The sequence below is a fragment of the Dendrobium catenatum genome, unplaced genomic scaffold (genome assembly GCF_001605985.2).
Source record: "Dendrobium catenatum unplaced genomic scaffold, ASM160598v2 fragScaff_scaffold_231, whole genome shotgun sequence".
Taxonomy (NCBI): domain Eukaryota; kingdom Viridiplantae; phylum Streptophyta; class Magnoliopsida; order Asparagales; family Orchidaceae; genus Dendrobium; species Dendrobium catenatum.
The window spans coordinates 5,059,634-5,074,806 of record NW_021318693.1 but is presented as its reverse complement, the minus strand read 5'-3'; the positions used below and the strand labels follow the sequence as shown (position 1 = coordinate 5,074,806).

The following is a 15,173-nucleotide window of genomic DNA, read 5'->3' as shown; positions in this document are numbered from 1 at the left end:
AGATCGAGCTCAACACTTGAAGCAAAATCGCAAGAGCAGAGTGGTGCTCTGTCTTGAACGGGCAACGGAGGAGTAGTAGTGGTATATTTTGCCTGCTGGTTGCCTCCGTTGCAATATTTCACCCGCATTATCTGACAATTAAAGGCCTGGATAGAATCATTTGCAGAGATACTTGTTAACAGGTAAGGAATGCGGAGCGAAGATGCCAATGCATGAGCATGCTCACTAGATTTTTCAGCTTCTGAGAATATTGACTTGAGTGGTGAGACTGAGAAGGTTGAAACGGAACAGCTTCACCTGAGCTAGGCTGTTCAAAAATAGGCATGGTCAACCTTGTTTGATTCAGAAGGATTCCATTTGCAGCTTAGTGCCTCTCCCCTCAAGAGAGAGAAGATGTGCTTCAACGGGCGATTCCAGCTCCCTACTACTTCATTATTTCCTGAGATACCTGGTTAGCGGCATCCTTGGTTTCTGATGTGGTGCTAATTCATCCTTTCCATCTGAAAACTTCAGAACAACAGTCCAATTCCAGTATCATACTGAGCGGCGCAACGACAGAGATCTAGGAGCGTTAGAAGTAGTAGCAACCGAACTGGGTGGAGGACATGTAGGAAATTGGATGAAGCGAGAAAGTCCAGTGAGCTGAGCAGAGCAGAGTCGAAAACAACACTGCAGTTGCTTCTTCGGCTACGAGATCCGATCGGCAGAGACGGACGAAGCCACGCACGCGTTGGATCGTGGCGAATCGCGCTGGGGGTCTGCGGAGGTCTGGTCAGCGGTGCCCGCGGCGGCAGCGGTATGAGGTCGGAGACTGGGATTGTCATCTGCTGGTTTGGGGCGTATCCACTTCCAGAGATGTTTCTATTTGATCGAATCGATCTGGATCGGATCAAAGATCGGAGTTCCTGTTGCGAGGCGACGTAATCTGTGGAGGCGGAGGAATTCCCATGCAATGGAAGCTCGAGCGGTGCATTCCAGGCGGTGGATCACGCATTTAGCGGAGTTCGAGCGGAACTAATCATCAACGATCGGGGGAGTATGGCGGGACGGATGGCGTCTGCGTTGGAAACGCAAGCGGAGATGGAGAAAGAAAATACCTCGGTATTGTTTGCCGACGACATTCTCATCTTCCTTATTGGCCCGAAGTTTTTCGCGAATCCGATCAAGATTTCGTCTACCTGATCGAGCGATTTCTTCGATTGAGCTTGATAGAAGGCATCCGGCTCCGAGCATCGTCGGCAGACCCACCTTCCTTGGCGCGATCTCGTCGACCCCAATCTCTTGTTTTGCGGCTTCGATCGTCTCGCAGCGACCTTCTTCGCAGTCCATCGATCTTCACAAGCTCCAGGCTCTGATACCAACTGATGTAGTGGATCGTCGAGAAGATGCGACCTGCAGAAGGATTTGGGTTTTTCCCAATCCAGGAAGAAGAAGAAAGAAGCTGTTCCAAAGCTTGTAAAAGGGATAATTCATTCAATGCCTTTTACTTCTACAAGACCTCCTACTTATAAGACCAAAAGAGCATTCTAGAAGGAAATAACAACAAACTAGATAAAGTCTCCTAAGGAACCATTCTAGCTTAAAAATGCAACCGCATGCATACAATATCAATTCATATCATAGTGAAAAAAATAATCTTCTTATGTGTTCATATACAAGAAATTTCATTTTTTCATGGGAAAAGTTAATTTAGTAGGACATTCACACTGGGGATGGTGAGAATGTAGGCTCTATTGATTGAAGGGAAATGTGAAGGAATGAATTAAAAGTATGAGGAATTTCTGTCACATGATTTTTGAGCATCAACCAGGTACCATTGAACTATTGAGGTTTTAAGATCCTCGATTTAAATTTATGCATCAATAACATAGTTTCTCAGAAAGAGTAATAATTTCGGGATCTAGTTCGGTATGGAGTCATTTGGTTATTTAGAAGTTTGATGTTTTAGAAACTCTAAAGAAATTAAAGCCATTGTCTTCGTGATTGAAGGAATGATTACTGTGTAATTTTGCAAACTGTGTTGTGGTTTTCTTGTAATGTCTCATTCCGATCCTAACAGCATGGTTCCATTGACAAGAGTTTTTTTCCATCGAATGAACTTCTCATTTAAAAAAAGGGATAACATCATAGCAAAATGGATTGCGCACCGTTTCCGGTTCATGATAACATTGTGTTGGAGCTTCGGTAAGCCAATGCATAAACATGCAAAACTTTGGTTCGATCGAAGGAGTTGTGATTTGTAAGTGTTGAAAATTGATCCCTCGAGGACAATACAATGAGCGGCCAGCACCTTTCTCTGAATCCACTACTACATTCGGTAGTGTGCTGTTAGATTAATACTGAGTGGCCTTGGAACTTCGACTAAGTTGGCATTTCAAGATTTACGCAGCAAAGTTAACCTCACTGCTCGATAGATGAAGTGGCAAATCAAGTTTATTTTGATTGGTTTTGATGGACTCTTCAATCCACCCAACATAAATCTTACCTACAACGTCATTCCGTATTTCATTGATGTCACTTGCGTCGTACTAAGATGGTAAAAACTTCTCGAATCGGTCAGCTTCGAGAACAAGCGGATTGGTCATTCTCAGGATTAACGGCAGAATAGTATTTATCTAACTAAAGCAGATGGAGAAATGTGCGTTTTAGTAATGTGCTTCTCCACTCTCACAGCTGTCCTTCTTAACATTCCTCCTTCCTCTCAGCGTCATTTATGGAAATGTGTTAAACTGGTCTTCTTGCGACCTCAGGTCTCAGTTGTGAGTATTTATGTGCATTTGGCGTCTCATTATTTGTTCGTCCAGCATAGAACTTCTGATACCAACTGACATGTAGGGAGGTGAGAAGAGAAGAAGGAAGTCAGAGGGCAAGAATGAAAACTGTTTGGTTCTGCGTTAAAAGTGTAGAAAGCTGGACAACTCGACATAGAATCAATGAAGGCTGGAGAGTGGATACCTCTTAGTGGGCAACATAATCCCACAATAGACTAAGGGAGGTGCAGCTTTCAATCTATTTTCTCACTTCAAACCTCATAAGTGTAGGAATGCCCTCACAGTTTTTGTTTTATTCAGTTGAAGGTGACTCTTCTTTTGAGATATGACTTGGATGGAATCCACTTATGAGTATGGGGCTTGTGTGCTACGTGGGACTAGGTTATACACATGCTCTCGGATAGGGCTGTTTTATTATAGTGCTCAGTCTCTAAATCCTCACTGCTCATAACACCGCTTCAGGATTTATTTTTGAACAAGCCTCCTCTCTAGAAAGCAGTTGAATGAAATCTTCAACAAAATGAGTAAAATTAATCATGTGCATTTCCGAGATTTAGGTTTCGTTTGGACGACGACTTTTTATTTTTTTTCTGGGCTTTCTTATAAGAGCTGTCTAAATAGCCTTTTAGTAATAAAATTTAAATTTCTGTACTAGAAAAAGCTGCTGTACTGACAAGGTATGCAAGAAAGCCGTGCCATAATGAGACCTTAAAGAAGCTTTCTTCATGTTGCCCATTATTGCTATCAGTATGACTGAAGTCTTATGGTATTTTTGGTTGCAATTACCAAATCGCGATAAGTTGTATCGGAAATCATGCACTATATGGTCCTTGTCCTTCTTTCCATGAATGAATATTACGGATTCCTGGCGTGGTATATTGTTCAGTTCGTCTGCTTTAGTTAAATATCACCTGTTCTTGGTGATTTAGCTGATACAAACTTCTACAGGGGCATCTATTTGTATGGCTCCGCACCACAACTAATGCCTACATCAGGGTTTAAGAATTAGCAGCATCTATTGCCGGTGCCTAATGTCTCTCCAAGTCCACAGCCTCCGGACTCTTCTGAACAGCAAATCAGCTTGCTCTACCCTAACATGCCGTTGTGTTGGTGGATGCAACAACCGTTCTAGTGTCAGCTCCCGGAGATGTAAAAATCTGACGTTCCCCTCAAGAAAACTCCAACATTACCAGGGCGAAACCTGGTTGGTCCGGCATATTCCTGGTCAGCCTGTTCCCAGAAAATGATCTAAGATCCCTGAAGCACTTTCTCTCTCGTGGAGATACCTTGCAGTAACGGCTCGCGCCAATAACAGGGGAAAAGGAAGGCGGTAACGACACAATGGTTCCTCCCAGCCCTATACGTAATGTATTAGAATTAAATGCACTATTCTGCATCATTCACGCGGTAAGTGTCAAATGTGTCGAAGCCTTATAGAGTAATTTCCAACTGAATTATTACTCCGCAGAATGCAATCAAGATTAAGTTGAAATGGGCGGAATAATATGGTATCTATGAAGAGTTGCAATTAAATTCAAATTGGGAGAATTAAGGAAAAGTCTTATAAATATAATTCATTCCTTATATTTTAAGAAAGAATTTCAAAATTCAACAATTAATTAAATTTTTGAATTTAAACAACTTTCCAAACTTAAGATTGCATCGAATAATAAATGCCTTTCAATAATCAAATTGAAAAGTGGGAGGAAAAAGAGAAAATAGAGAAGGGGGTAGGCCGGCTGGTAGGCATTATTATGGTGTATAATAGAGTTAAAGGTGGCTTATATTTTTAAAATCTTTTAAAAGAGAAAGTAGATTTTAAAGTTCAACTCCTATTTAAAATTTAAAAATTGCATGATTTGAGGGATTTCCCTAAAATAGTTTTCCTCATTTAGGAAGTAAAATTCAAATTCAAATTCAATGAATTATGAATTAAATGGTAGTTTCTCAAAATTAAAGCGGAGCTAATTTAGGAAAGAATGTTGAATGCTAGATTTTGTAAGATAAGGGAATGATGATGGCCGGGCTTATGGAAAGGGGATGGGGCTGGCGTTTGGGTGTCTTGTGGTCTAGGTTGAGTGGAGTTTTGGCAATAGGAGAAAGAGAGATGGGACAGTGGCGGTTAGGAAAATAAGAAGGAATAAACAAAAGAAGAAGGACAAAATCGCGAGCTTTTAGACTCTTACGAAAACTAATTGGGTTGATACGTTGCCCTTCTCCAAGCGACTTCAAACACGAGAGCCCGCGGACCGCATCCTGCCGCCGTTGAGTGATGAAATAACTTCGATTCCTTCCCATAGGAATCTCACTAATGTCCTCCCAAAAGAACACAAGTGCAGAACACAAATTTTTATATAATTTGCCATCATAAACTAATATAAGAGAAGGGCCTCTAAAATATAAGCCTCCAAAAAAATTAAAATTACCAAATTAGCCCCCTTCGGCCTTATTGATTAAGAAAAGATCTCGTTAAAATAAAGAAGGGGTAAAAAAGAAAAATTGCCAAATTTAAAATCAAAATAACAAATTAATAACTAAATCAAAACAGAGTGCAAAATCTCGGACGTCGATCCGACTTTCTTCCCTTTGAATATCGTCCACCGTTCGGAATCCGCGTAACCACCTTAGAGTATGAAGGTTTTCATTTGAGTCGATCTACAAACGAATATCCGTAGTGGCTAATTTTAGTAGTATTAGACTAGTTTGGCAGAGATATGACTTTGCACAATCAATCATTAAATAAGGAGTACATTTTTAGATTTCTTAGGTCTATTGTCCAGAGCGATGGTGAAATAGGATAAGGATTATTATTAGTAGAATTCAAAGTTGGATGCTTGAAGTGGAGGACTTTCATTGGGCTTGATTGTGTGATTGGAAAAGCACCTTTAAATTTAAGGGAAAATTTTATAAGATGTCGGTGAAACCTCAATGCAATATTACTGGAACATAATGTTGGCAGTTAAAAGAAAAGACATTAAGTTTTTTTAAGGTTTGTAGAAATGCAGGATGCTTAGGTGGATGAGTGGCTTTACTCTTAGAGTAGGATATGAACGAGCAGTTATAAGTGAAAGGGTTGGAGTAGCTCCAAATGGAAATAAGGTTTTACGGAGAAAGAATCGCCTTAAATGTTGGTCAAATCCAAACAAACAAACATTCTGATACCTGCGTTAAGGAGAGGTAGATGTAATTAATTGTGGCTTATGTTAAGAAAGGTAGAGATAAAGCTAAGAACGGCTTGGTTTAGAAAATATTAGAAATGAGCTTCTCTTTATAGATGATTAAAATGAGAATTTGGACTATAACAGGGCACAATGGCAAGAAGAAACAGGATTAGTGGGTAAGCTACCCCCACATAATGGAAGATAAAGGCTGCATGTGTGTTTTGTTCGTTGTCGTTCTTGTAGGAAAAATGGTTAAATGATTTAATTTCCCTTAACATTACAACCTTCGTTATTCAACATATAGTTCTATATATCTAATTGCTCCCATTCAACTAATAAAAACACCAAATAGACAATAAGTTTTTATTGAATTTCGTGAAAATGGGAATTTTCTATTGGTATTTTTAAATTGATCCAAATGAGACATAGCCTGATACAAAATTGGGTTATTACAACCCATACAGAATTAAATAAACATTCCAACAAATACATGAAGTACTTATTTGTTACTAATGCCGTATAATGTGCTCTTTATCTGGTAATTTCTTTTGTTTTTTTTTACATTGTGCGGTTGAACTTCGCATTCATCTCTAGTTGTGCTCAAAGTCGTGCTTCTGTATTTCTAGAATTTTTTATAACATATACATGTCGGAAAAAAACTGCTTCAACACCAATCTGTCATGTGCTACATGTAAATATGTCGTTCTACATTCATTTAGCCATACCCTATTCATGGAGTCTGTCACAAACCTTATCCTTGAAATTAACAGCGTGCTGTGCTTGATAACAAAGTTGGGTCTCAAAAAGTTTATGACTGGCCTGGTACGCCCACCCTGAATTCCCCTTTATAACTATGCTAGTTATTGTGTTTATTTAATTGGACCCTAAAAATTTTTAAAATTAAAGTTTTGTGGGCAGTTGGTTTTTATCCAGTTGCTGTAACATTCTTTATTAACAGGTGGTTTATCCAGTTTGTTGATGGCTTTTTCAGCCCGTGTATGTCAAACTGGGTATTGATTGATATTGGTGAGTTTTTTTTTGAGTGTGAATAACTTCATTAAATTAATGGATGGTTGTGTAAACAATATTGGCATTGTAGCATGCCTTTTCTATTGTGTGACAATTCTAGCCTGGGAACTCCAAATACTGAGGTGGAATAAATGTCAAATGAAAAAAATTATATAAAAAAAAAATTATAATATAAAATTTTTTTTAATTAAATTCTTCCATATCTCAAATGAGTCCTCTAAACTACCAAATTTTGTTTTTATTGAAAGTTCTATTTATATCCATATAGGCATATATGATATGATACATTTATCATCAATTACTACTTTGTATACATCCAAAAGAAACATGTTATAAAGCATCTAACATAACTATTTTATAACAGCTTGCCTAATAGTAGGGCCTCATGTCTGCCTATAAACATAATTTCTTTCATATGCATTTACATACATAAGCATTCATAATATATTAACTCAATATATCAATACTAGGACTAGCATCAATGAAAAAGAATACAATATTGATGCCAACTGTACTATATCAAAGATCATATGTTTAATTATTTCATGTCAATTAATAAATGATGTTGATCAAACAAGAATGAAATTTTAGTTATTTATTCTATCATCAGTGCTTAATCATATTAGATATTTTTAATTTGTAGAGTATATATTAGTAATACCAAAAGTCATAGGAGCAACTTCTACATTGTTATTCATACATCAATATTCAAATATGTTGGACCCGGTCTGCAAAGGCAGAGCCTGGACCCAATGCGGGTCTACAGCGGAGAAAACCAAGGCGGGCGCGGGATTTGCATGGAAGAGAGGACCCTCACTTAAGTGAGGGTATTTTGGGATGGGAGGGTTTTTGATGGGTATGAAGGGAGCTCTAGGGTTTAGTTTTTGGGTAATTATGAAAAAGTATATTCTCTTTCTAGTTTCTCCTCTAGTCTTCTCTTGTGCCTTTTCTTAGGTTTTCTTTTTGGAGATTCTTACCTTCTCGACAGTGGACATAACTTATCTTAGTTTTCTCTTGGCTTGCTTAATGCAAAGGTTTCTCATTGATTCCTTCTCTACCTTTTTTTGTGTGATTATTTTCTCATTTGGTGTTGGTGGAGAAAGTTCACTCTTTCTTATGGAGGGGAAATTAGGGCAAACCCTAAATTTGTGAAACCTAAGGCGTATCAAGTTGGTATCAGGCCTCTATGATCCTAAGACGGCATTGGCCGTCAGAAAGTGGAAGTTTTGGAGAGAGATGGGGCCCCAAGTTGAAAAGAGGAGGGGGTGTGAAACTCTCGTCCTTAGGAGGGAAAATTTTCATCCCTAGAGAGAGATTTGGGGAATGGAAGAGATGATTCCCCCGGAAATGGCCTAGAAGCTCAAGTTGGTTCCAATCAAACCCTAAGGAAAAAGGGAAATAACTTCCGGTGATGAAACCAAGAACCCTAACCATAATTTTTCAATTAGGGAAGAAGGCAGTAAATCAGAGTGAAGATGGCGTGCAAGGCAATGGCCCAAGAAGGAGGAGAAGGGTCTGAATACGAGTGGGCCTTGGGAATGACTGTGTGGTCAAGGGGGCGCCATACGATGGGCTCGGTGGGCCCCCACTTGCACACGGTGAAAGGGTGGCCGAATTCAGATGGGGGGGTTTCCGGTAAGGGAAATCGTGCCCACGTGGGAGCAGGGAGGAAAGAAGCGGAAGATATGGCAATGGCTATGGGAGAGCCAAAGAGAACCACCATTGAGGGGGTTTCAAAATCGCTTACCCCGGTGGAGAGGAGGAAGACCACAAGGGGAGGGATTACTCAGGGGACAATTGGGGAGATGGAAAGAACCTTCCCCACCCCCGAGCTGACAACCGCCATGAGAAGTTGAAGATTCCCCTAATTTTTGAAAGGGAAAGAATGCTTACGGATGGATCTACAGGGTTGGAGCCCGCCTATTTTTGCAAGTGAATGTGTCACAGAAGATGAAGAAGTTGATGGCGATTTTCCGGTTATGTTTGGAAGGGAAGGGATTGGCCTGGCTTTCAATGGCTTGAAGGGCAGACAAACACCTTAAAGGAGTTGGGAGGAGTTCAAGAATTACCTCCTACTCATAGATTCAAGGGTGGTCCAAGCAGAGGTACCACAATTCATGGAGCAGTTGGTGGCTTCTAGGCCAGCCTGAGGGCACAGTGGCAGAGTATAGAGAGCACTTTGAACTACTGGTCAGGGCAATTGCGAGGGGATTCCAGATGGACTTTTGGAGGGGAAATTTTATGAAGGGTTGAAGCCCCAACATCAGAGCAAAGCCCATCAGGTCGTTGCTCCACAGGGATTAGTGAAGATTCATGGAGACTGCACAGCTTGTAGCAGGACAAGGCTAAGGTGGAGCCACCGAGGAGATCAGGTGTCCTACGCCCACTTACCGATCACCACTTCATGATGGAGGCCCAAAGGCGAACACCATCCTTCCTCCTAGCGAGATAGATCAAGGAGAGAAACCCACTATGGCAGCTGAACCAAGGAGGGCTTCAAGAGATTAACTGATTCAGAGCTGAAAGAGAAAAGGGACAACGGCCTTTGCTACCGATGTGATGAGAATTTACCCACGCCATAGGTGTAAGGCAGAAGACACTACATGTGATCATAATGGGAATTCTGAGGAGGAGGAAGATGAACGAGGCAACTGAGGAGGAGGGAGAAGAGGAGGAGCACCCCCAGTTTGGCTATGGTGGAGATGTTAACCTTGTGCTCATTTTCATCAAATGAAGAAAGATCTCCAATTCTCTCTGCACCATTATTGTCATCAACTTCGTTGGATTTGTTGCTCATTATCTAACTAGAAGAATTGATAGAGAAGTCGCCATAAGCATTCAAAGTAACTTTATGAGTGGGAACAATCTTTCTTTCAGCACCAACAATAAGCATTACATCAGAAAAGTCCCAGCTCTCTAGAAAATTCGGTAGTTCCCATTTACCAAGGCCATCATGATTAATGTCAAGGATTGCAAACTCTTTACCACTTTCCACTTGATACTCTTTGCAGCCCTTGAGTTCAATAATAAGGAAGAGCTGCAACGGGTTCCTCAAGGGAAGGATGCCCTCAAGAGCTTGATCATGGCTTTCAGTATACGCAATACATTTCTCTAACCATCTCCTATTTTTAAGCGTGTGCACAATATCTCCCATCCTCCACTTCTCATCTTGTAATTTAAGAATTTCGATCCATTTATCAGGAACTGCCATTTGAAGACAGTAATCAAAACCAATGCCACCATCTTCAACAGGGATGCAGAATTTTGTAGTGACATATTGTCAAACAGTTTGAGAGCATTGCGCTGGATCGGCTTTGACAGTAGAATTCTGACCAGAAATTTTCACACCTGTAGTGAAAATACTTCGAGTACCACATCCAGTAGCATTGCAATACACTTCCACGTCATTTATATTTGTTTCAGGAATGCTAAAGGCAAGAAGATCATGACATACCGTGAGAAAGGAAGCCTCTGATATGAAAATATCATTGTGTTCATCTTCATCATTAACACATTGATGCGGGTATGGATCATTTATGCAGATGTCCTCAACACTGGAGTCGGAACAGGCAGCAAGACTGGAATCTGGTCGTGAGAGATCAAGCTCAACACTTGAAGCAAAATCGCAAGAGCAGAGTGGGTGCTCTGTCTGAACGGGCAGCAACGGAGGAGTAGTAGTGGTATTATTTTGGCTTGCTGTTGCCTCTGTTGCAATATTTTCACCCGCATTCATCTGACCAATTAAGGCCTGGATAGAATCATTTGCAGAGTGACTTGTTTGAACAGGTAAGGAATGCGGAGCCGAAGATGCCAATGCATGAGCATGCTCACTAGATTTTTCAGCTTCTGAGATATTGACTTGAGTGGTGAGCTGAGAAGGTTGAAACGGAACAGCTTCACCTGAGCTAGGCTGTTCAAAAATAGCATGGTCAACTTGTTTGGATTTAGAGGATTCCATTTGCAGCTTAGTGCTCTCGCCCTCAAGAGAGAGAAGGATGTGCTCAACGGGCGATTCCAGCTCCCTACTACTATTCATTTCCTGAGATACCTGGTTAGCGGCATCCTTGGTTTCTGATGTTGGTGCTAATTCATCCTTTCCATCTGAAAACTTCAGAACAGCAGTCCCAATTCCAGTATCATACTGAGCGGGCGGCAACGACAGAGATCTAGGAGCGTTAGAAGTAGTAGCAACCAGAACTGGCGGTGGAGGACATGTAGGAAAATTGGATGAAGCGAGAAGCGGTCCAGTGAGCTGAGCAGAGGCAGAGTCGAAAACAACAGTGGCAGTTGCTTCTTCGGCTACGAGATCCCGATCGGGCAAGAGACGGACGAAGCCACGCACGCGTCGGGTCGGCGAATCGGCGGCTGGGGGTGCGGGAGTCTGGTCGGCGGTCCCCGCAGTGGGTGCCAGCGATATGAGGTCGGAGACGGGATTATCGTCCAGCTGGTTTGGGGCGTATCCCACTTCCAGAGATGTTTCTATTTGATCGGAATCGATCTGGATCGGATCAAGATCGGAGTTCCGTTTGCGAGGCGACGTAATCTGTGGAGGCAGAGGATTTCGCCATCGCAATGGAAGCTCGAGCGGTGGGCATTCCGGCGGTGGATCACGCCTCGTCGGAAGATGCGACCTGCAAGAAGGATTTGGGTTTTCCCAATCCAGGGAAGAAGAAGAAGAAGCTTTCCAAAGCTTTAACAAAGGGATAATATCATTCAATGCCTTTTCTTCTACAAGACCTCCTACTTATAAGACCAAAAGAGCATTCTAGAAGGAAATAACAACAAACTAGATAAAGTACTCCTAAGGAACCATTCTAGCTTAAAATGCACCGCATCATACAATACTCAAATTCATGATCATAGTGAAAAATTTGATCTTCTATGTTTCATATACAAGGATTTCATTTTCATGGGAAAAGTTAATTTAGTGAGGACATTCACACTGGGATGGTGAGACATGTAGGCTTCTATTGGATTGAAGGAAAGTGAAGGAAATGAAATTAAATATGAGGAATTTTCTGATGAATTTTGAATCAACAACCATTGACTTGAGGTTTTAAGATCCTCGATTTTAAATTTATTGCATCAAAACATAGTTTTATAGAAAGTACAATAATTTTCTATTCGGATGGAGTCATTTGTATTTAGAAGTTTGATGTTTAAAACTCTAAAATAAACCATTGTCCTTCGTGATTGAAGGAATTTATTGTGTAATTTTGCAAATGTGTTGTGTTTTCTTGTAAATGTCTCATTCCGATCCTAAACAAGATTTCTTGAAGAGTTTTTTCCACTGAATGAAACTTTTCATTTAAAAAAGGGATAACAATTATGAAAATGATTGCCACCTCGGGATGACATTGTGTTGGGTTCTAGCAATGCATAAATTTGCAAAACTTTGGATTGAAGGGAGTTTGATTGTAAAGTGTTGAAAGATCCACTTGAACAATACTGAGCAGCACCTTTCTCTGATCCACTACTCTATTCGGAGTGTTGTTAGTTTATGAGTTGGCCTTGGAACTTCGACTAAGTTGCATTTCAGATTTACCAGCAAAGTTAACTGCCCGAGATGGTGGCCAAATCAAGTTTATTTTGATTGTTTTGGATGGACTCTTTCAATCCACCAACATATCTTACCACAAGTCATTCCGTTTCATTTAGATCATTGCGCGTACTAACAGGGTAAAACTTCTCGATCGGTAGCTCTGAGAACAACGTTGGTATTATAACAAGATAGTTTTTTTCAATAGCAGATGGGAGGAAATGTGCTTTTAGTAATTCTCTCATTCAACGCTGTCTCTTAACATTCCTCTTCCTCTTAGCGTTATGAATGTGTTAACTTGGTCTTCTGCGCCTCAGGGTCTCCAGTTGAGATCGTTATCGTGCATTGGTCTCTTATTGTCGTCCAGCATAGAAGCTTTGATACCAAACTGACATTAGGGAGGTGAGAAAAAGAAGAAGTCAGGAGGGCAAGAATGAAACTGTTTTGGTTCTGCGTTAAAAAGTGTAGAAAGCTGACAACCACATATGAATATATGCAAGGCTGGGATTATAGGACCTCTTAGTTGGCAACATAAACTCCCAACCAATAGACTAAAGTAGGTTGCATTTCAATCTATTTTCTCCTAAACCTCATTGTGGAATGCTCACATTTTTTGTTTTATTCAGTTGAAGCTGACTCTTCTTTTGAGATCTGATGATGGAATCATTCGATCAGTATGCTTGTGTCTAGTTGGGACTTAGGTTAACACATGCTTGATAGCTTTATATGTGCTCGTCTAAATCCTCACTGCTCATAACACCCTTCAGGATTTATTGTTTGAACAAGCTCTTCTCAGAAAGCATGTTTGAAATGAAAATTTCAACAAATGAGTAAAATTATCATGTGCATTTCCAGATTTAGGTTTCGTTTGGGACGACTTTCTTTCTGCTTCTTAAAGTAGCTTTCTAGTATAAAAATTTAAATTTCTGTACTAAAAAGCTGCTGAATGAAGTAGCAAGAAAGCCATGCAAAATGAAGCCTTAATGAAGCTTTCTTCATGTTGCCATTATTTGCAAGTCAGATGACTGAAGCTTATGGTCATTTTTGTTGGTTGCAATTCACCAATCGCGATAAGGTTGTATGGAAATCATGCCATATGTTCCTTATCCTTCTTTCTATGAATGAATATTACGGATTCCTGGGTGTGGTATTGTTACAGTTCTCTGTTTATTAAATATCACCTGTTCTTGGTGATTTACTGATACAAACTTCTTCAGGGGGCATCTACTTTGTATGGCCCGCACACACTAAGTGCCTACATTCAGGAGTTTAAGAAATTAGCAGCATCTATTGCCGGTGGTCCTAATGTCTCTCCAGGTCCACAGCCTCCGGATCTTCTGAACAAGCAAATCAGCTTGCTTACTCCCGTGCTGGTGGATGCAAAACCCATTGGTGTCAACTTCGGAGATGTAAAATCTGACGTTCCTCAGAACTCAACTTTTACCAAGGGCGACCTCGTTGCGGTCATATTCTGGTCAGCTTGTCCCAGAAATGATCTAATGACTGAAGGTACTTTCTCTCTCGTGGAGATCTTGAAGGGTACTGACACATGGGTCCCTGCTTATGATGATGATGATTTCTCTCTCCGATTCAAGTGGTCCAGGCCGTGGAAGTTCAGTACTCACAGCTATGCAACTATAGAGTGGAGAATTCCTGAAACTGCAGTGCCTGGTGTCTATAGAATAAGACATTTTGGCGCTGCAAAAAGGTTGTTTGGATCAATAAGCCATTTCACTGGTGCTTCAAGTGCTTTTGTTGTGATCTAGTGAAGTTTGTTGATATCCTTCTGAGGAAAGGATTCTCAATCTACTGTAAAATCTACCTGTTATCCTAAAGTTTGCAACTAATGACAGCCTGAGCTTTGTTTCATGTATGTTTTTATTCTCTGAATGGTAAAGATGAAAATTTTACATTGTATATTGAAGATGATATCAAAGAACATGTTATATGATTGTACAAATTTCATTTTAAGAAATGCAGTAGATGTGATTTCTTGGTATTCATGGACTCGCAACCTACCTTGACAGCAGGACTAACTTGAATTGGTGCTAGGCTGGCTACTTTTGGGCCATGATTCGAATCTGGATGGCTAATTCGGTCAGGTCGGTTGAGCCAGATTTATAATCATATCATGTTGTGTGGATGGGGGTTGTGGCTTGCGAGAATTTGAATAAATTAGAGGAAACTGTAGTGAAAAAGAACTTGAATTGAGTTATACATGATATGATTTTGTTTTCTGATCAGAAGTTAGAAGGTGAATTTAACTAACCACATCATAGACTCGTTGAATCTAAAATAACTTGTTTGATATATTTTTTATTCTTATGTTGCTCGGTAAAAAATAATAATAATATTTTTTCTGGCTAGATGAATAAATTGTTCTACAAAATATTGTTTATTGATCAAATTTATATGCAAATAATGATGATACGAAATCAATACATATATCATTCATATCCTTAAAGGTGAGCTATTCATATGTTATGAACGGAAAAGCCAAAAATTTTAAAGGGTGATGTAAATTATGCGTTGGTTTTAGTTTATAAAATTTTTGGAAATTGTCATAAAAGTTTTGAATTTTAATTTCATGACTCGTAATGAAAAAAATTGGATTTACATACATATCATTTTATTTCATGTTATTTATATATCACATTTAAAATTTTAATATTA

At 40.0% G+C, this 15,173-nt stretch overlaps 1 protein-coding gene across 1 annotated transcript in view; it reads left to right on the top strand.

Moving 5' to 3' along the window:
• LOC110097537 (neutral ceramidase 2) overlaps positions 1 to 14,501 on the top strand; it is a 25,536-nt gene extending 11,035 nt beyond the window's left edge. The window contains exon 10 of the mRNA XM_020823969.2: positions 13,718 to 14,501. Coding sequence (XP_020679628.1) covers positions 13,718 to 14,266 — 549 coding nt within the window. The 3' untranslated portion in view covers positions 14,267 to 14,501. The remainder of the gene's footprint in view (positions 1 to 13,717) is intronic.
• Positions 14,502 to 15,173: the final 672 nt, after the last annotated feature.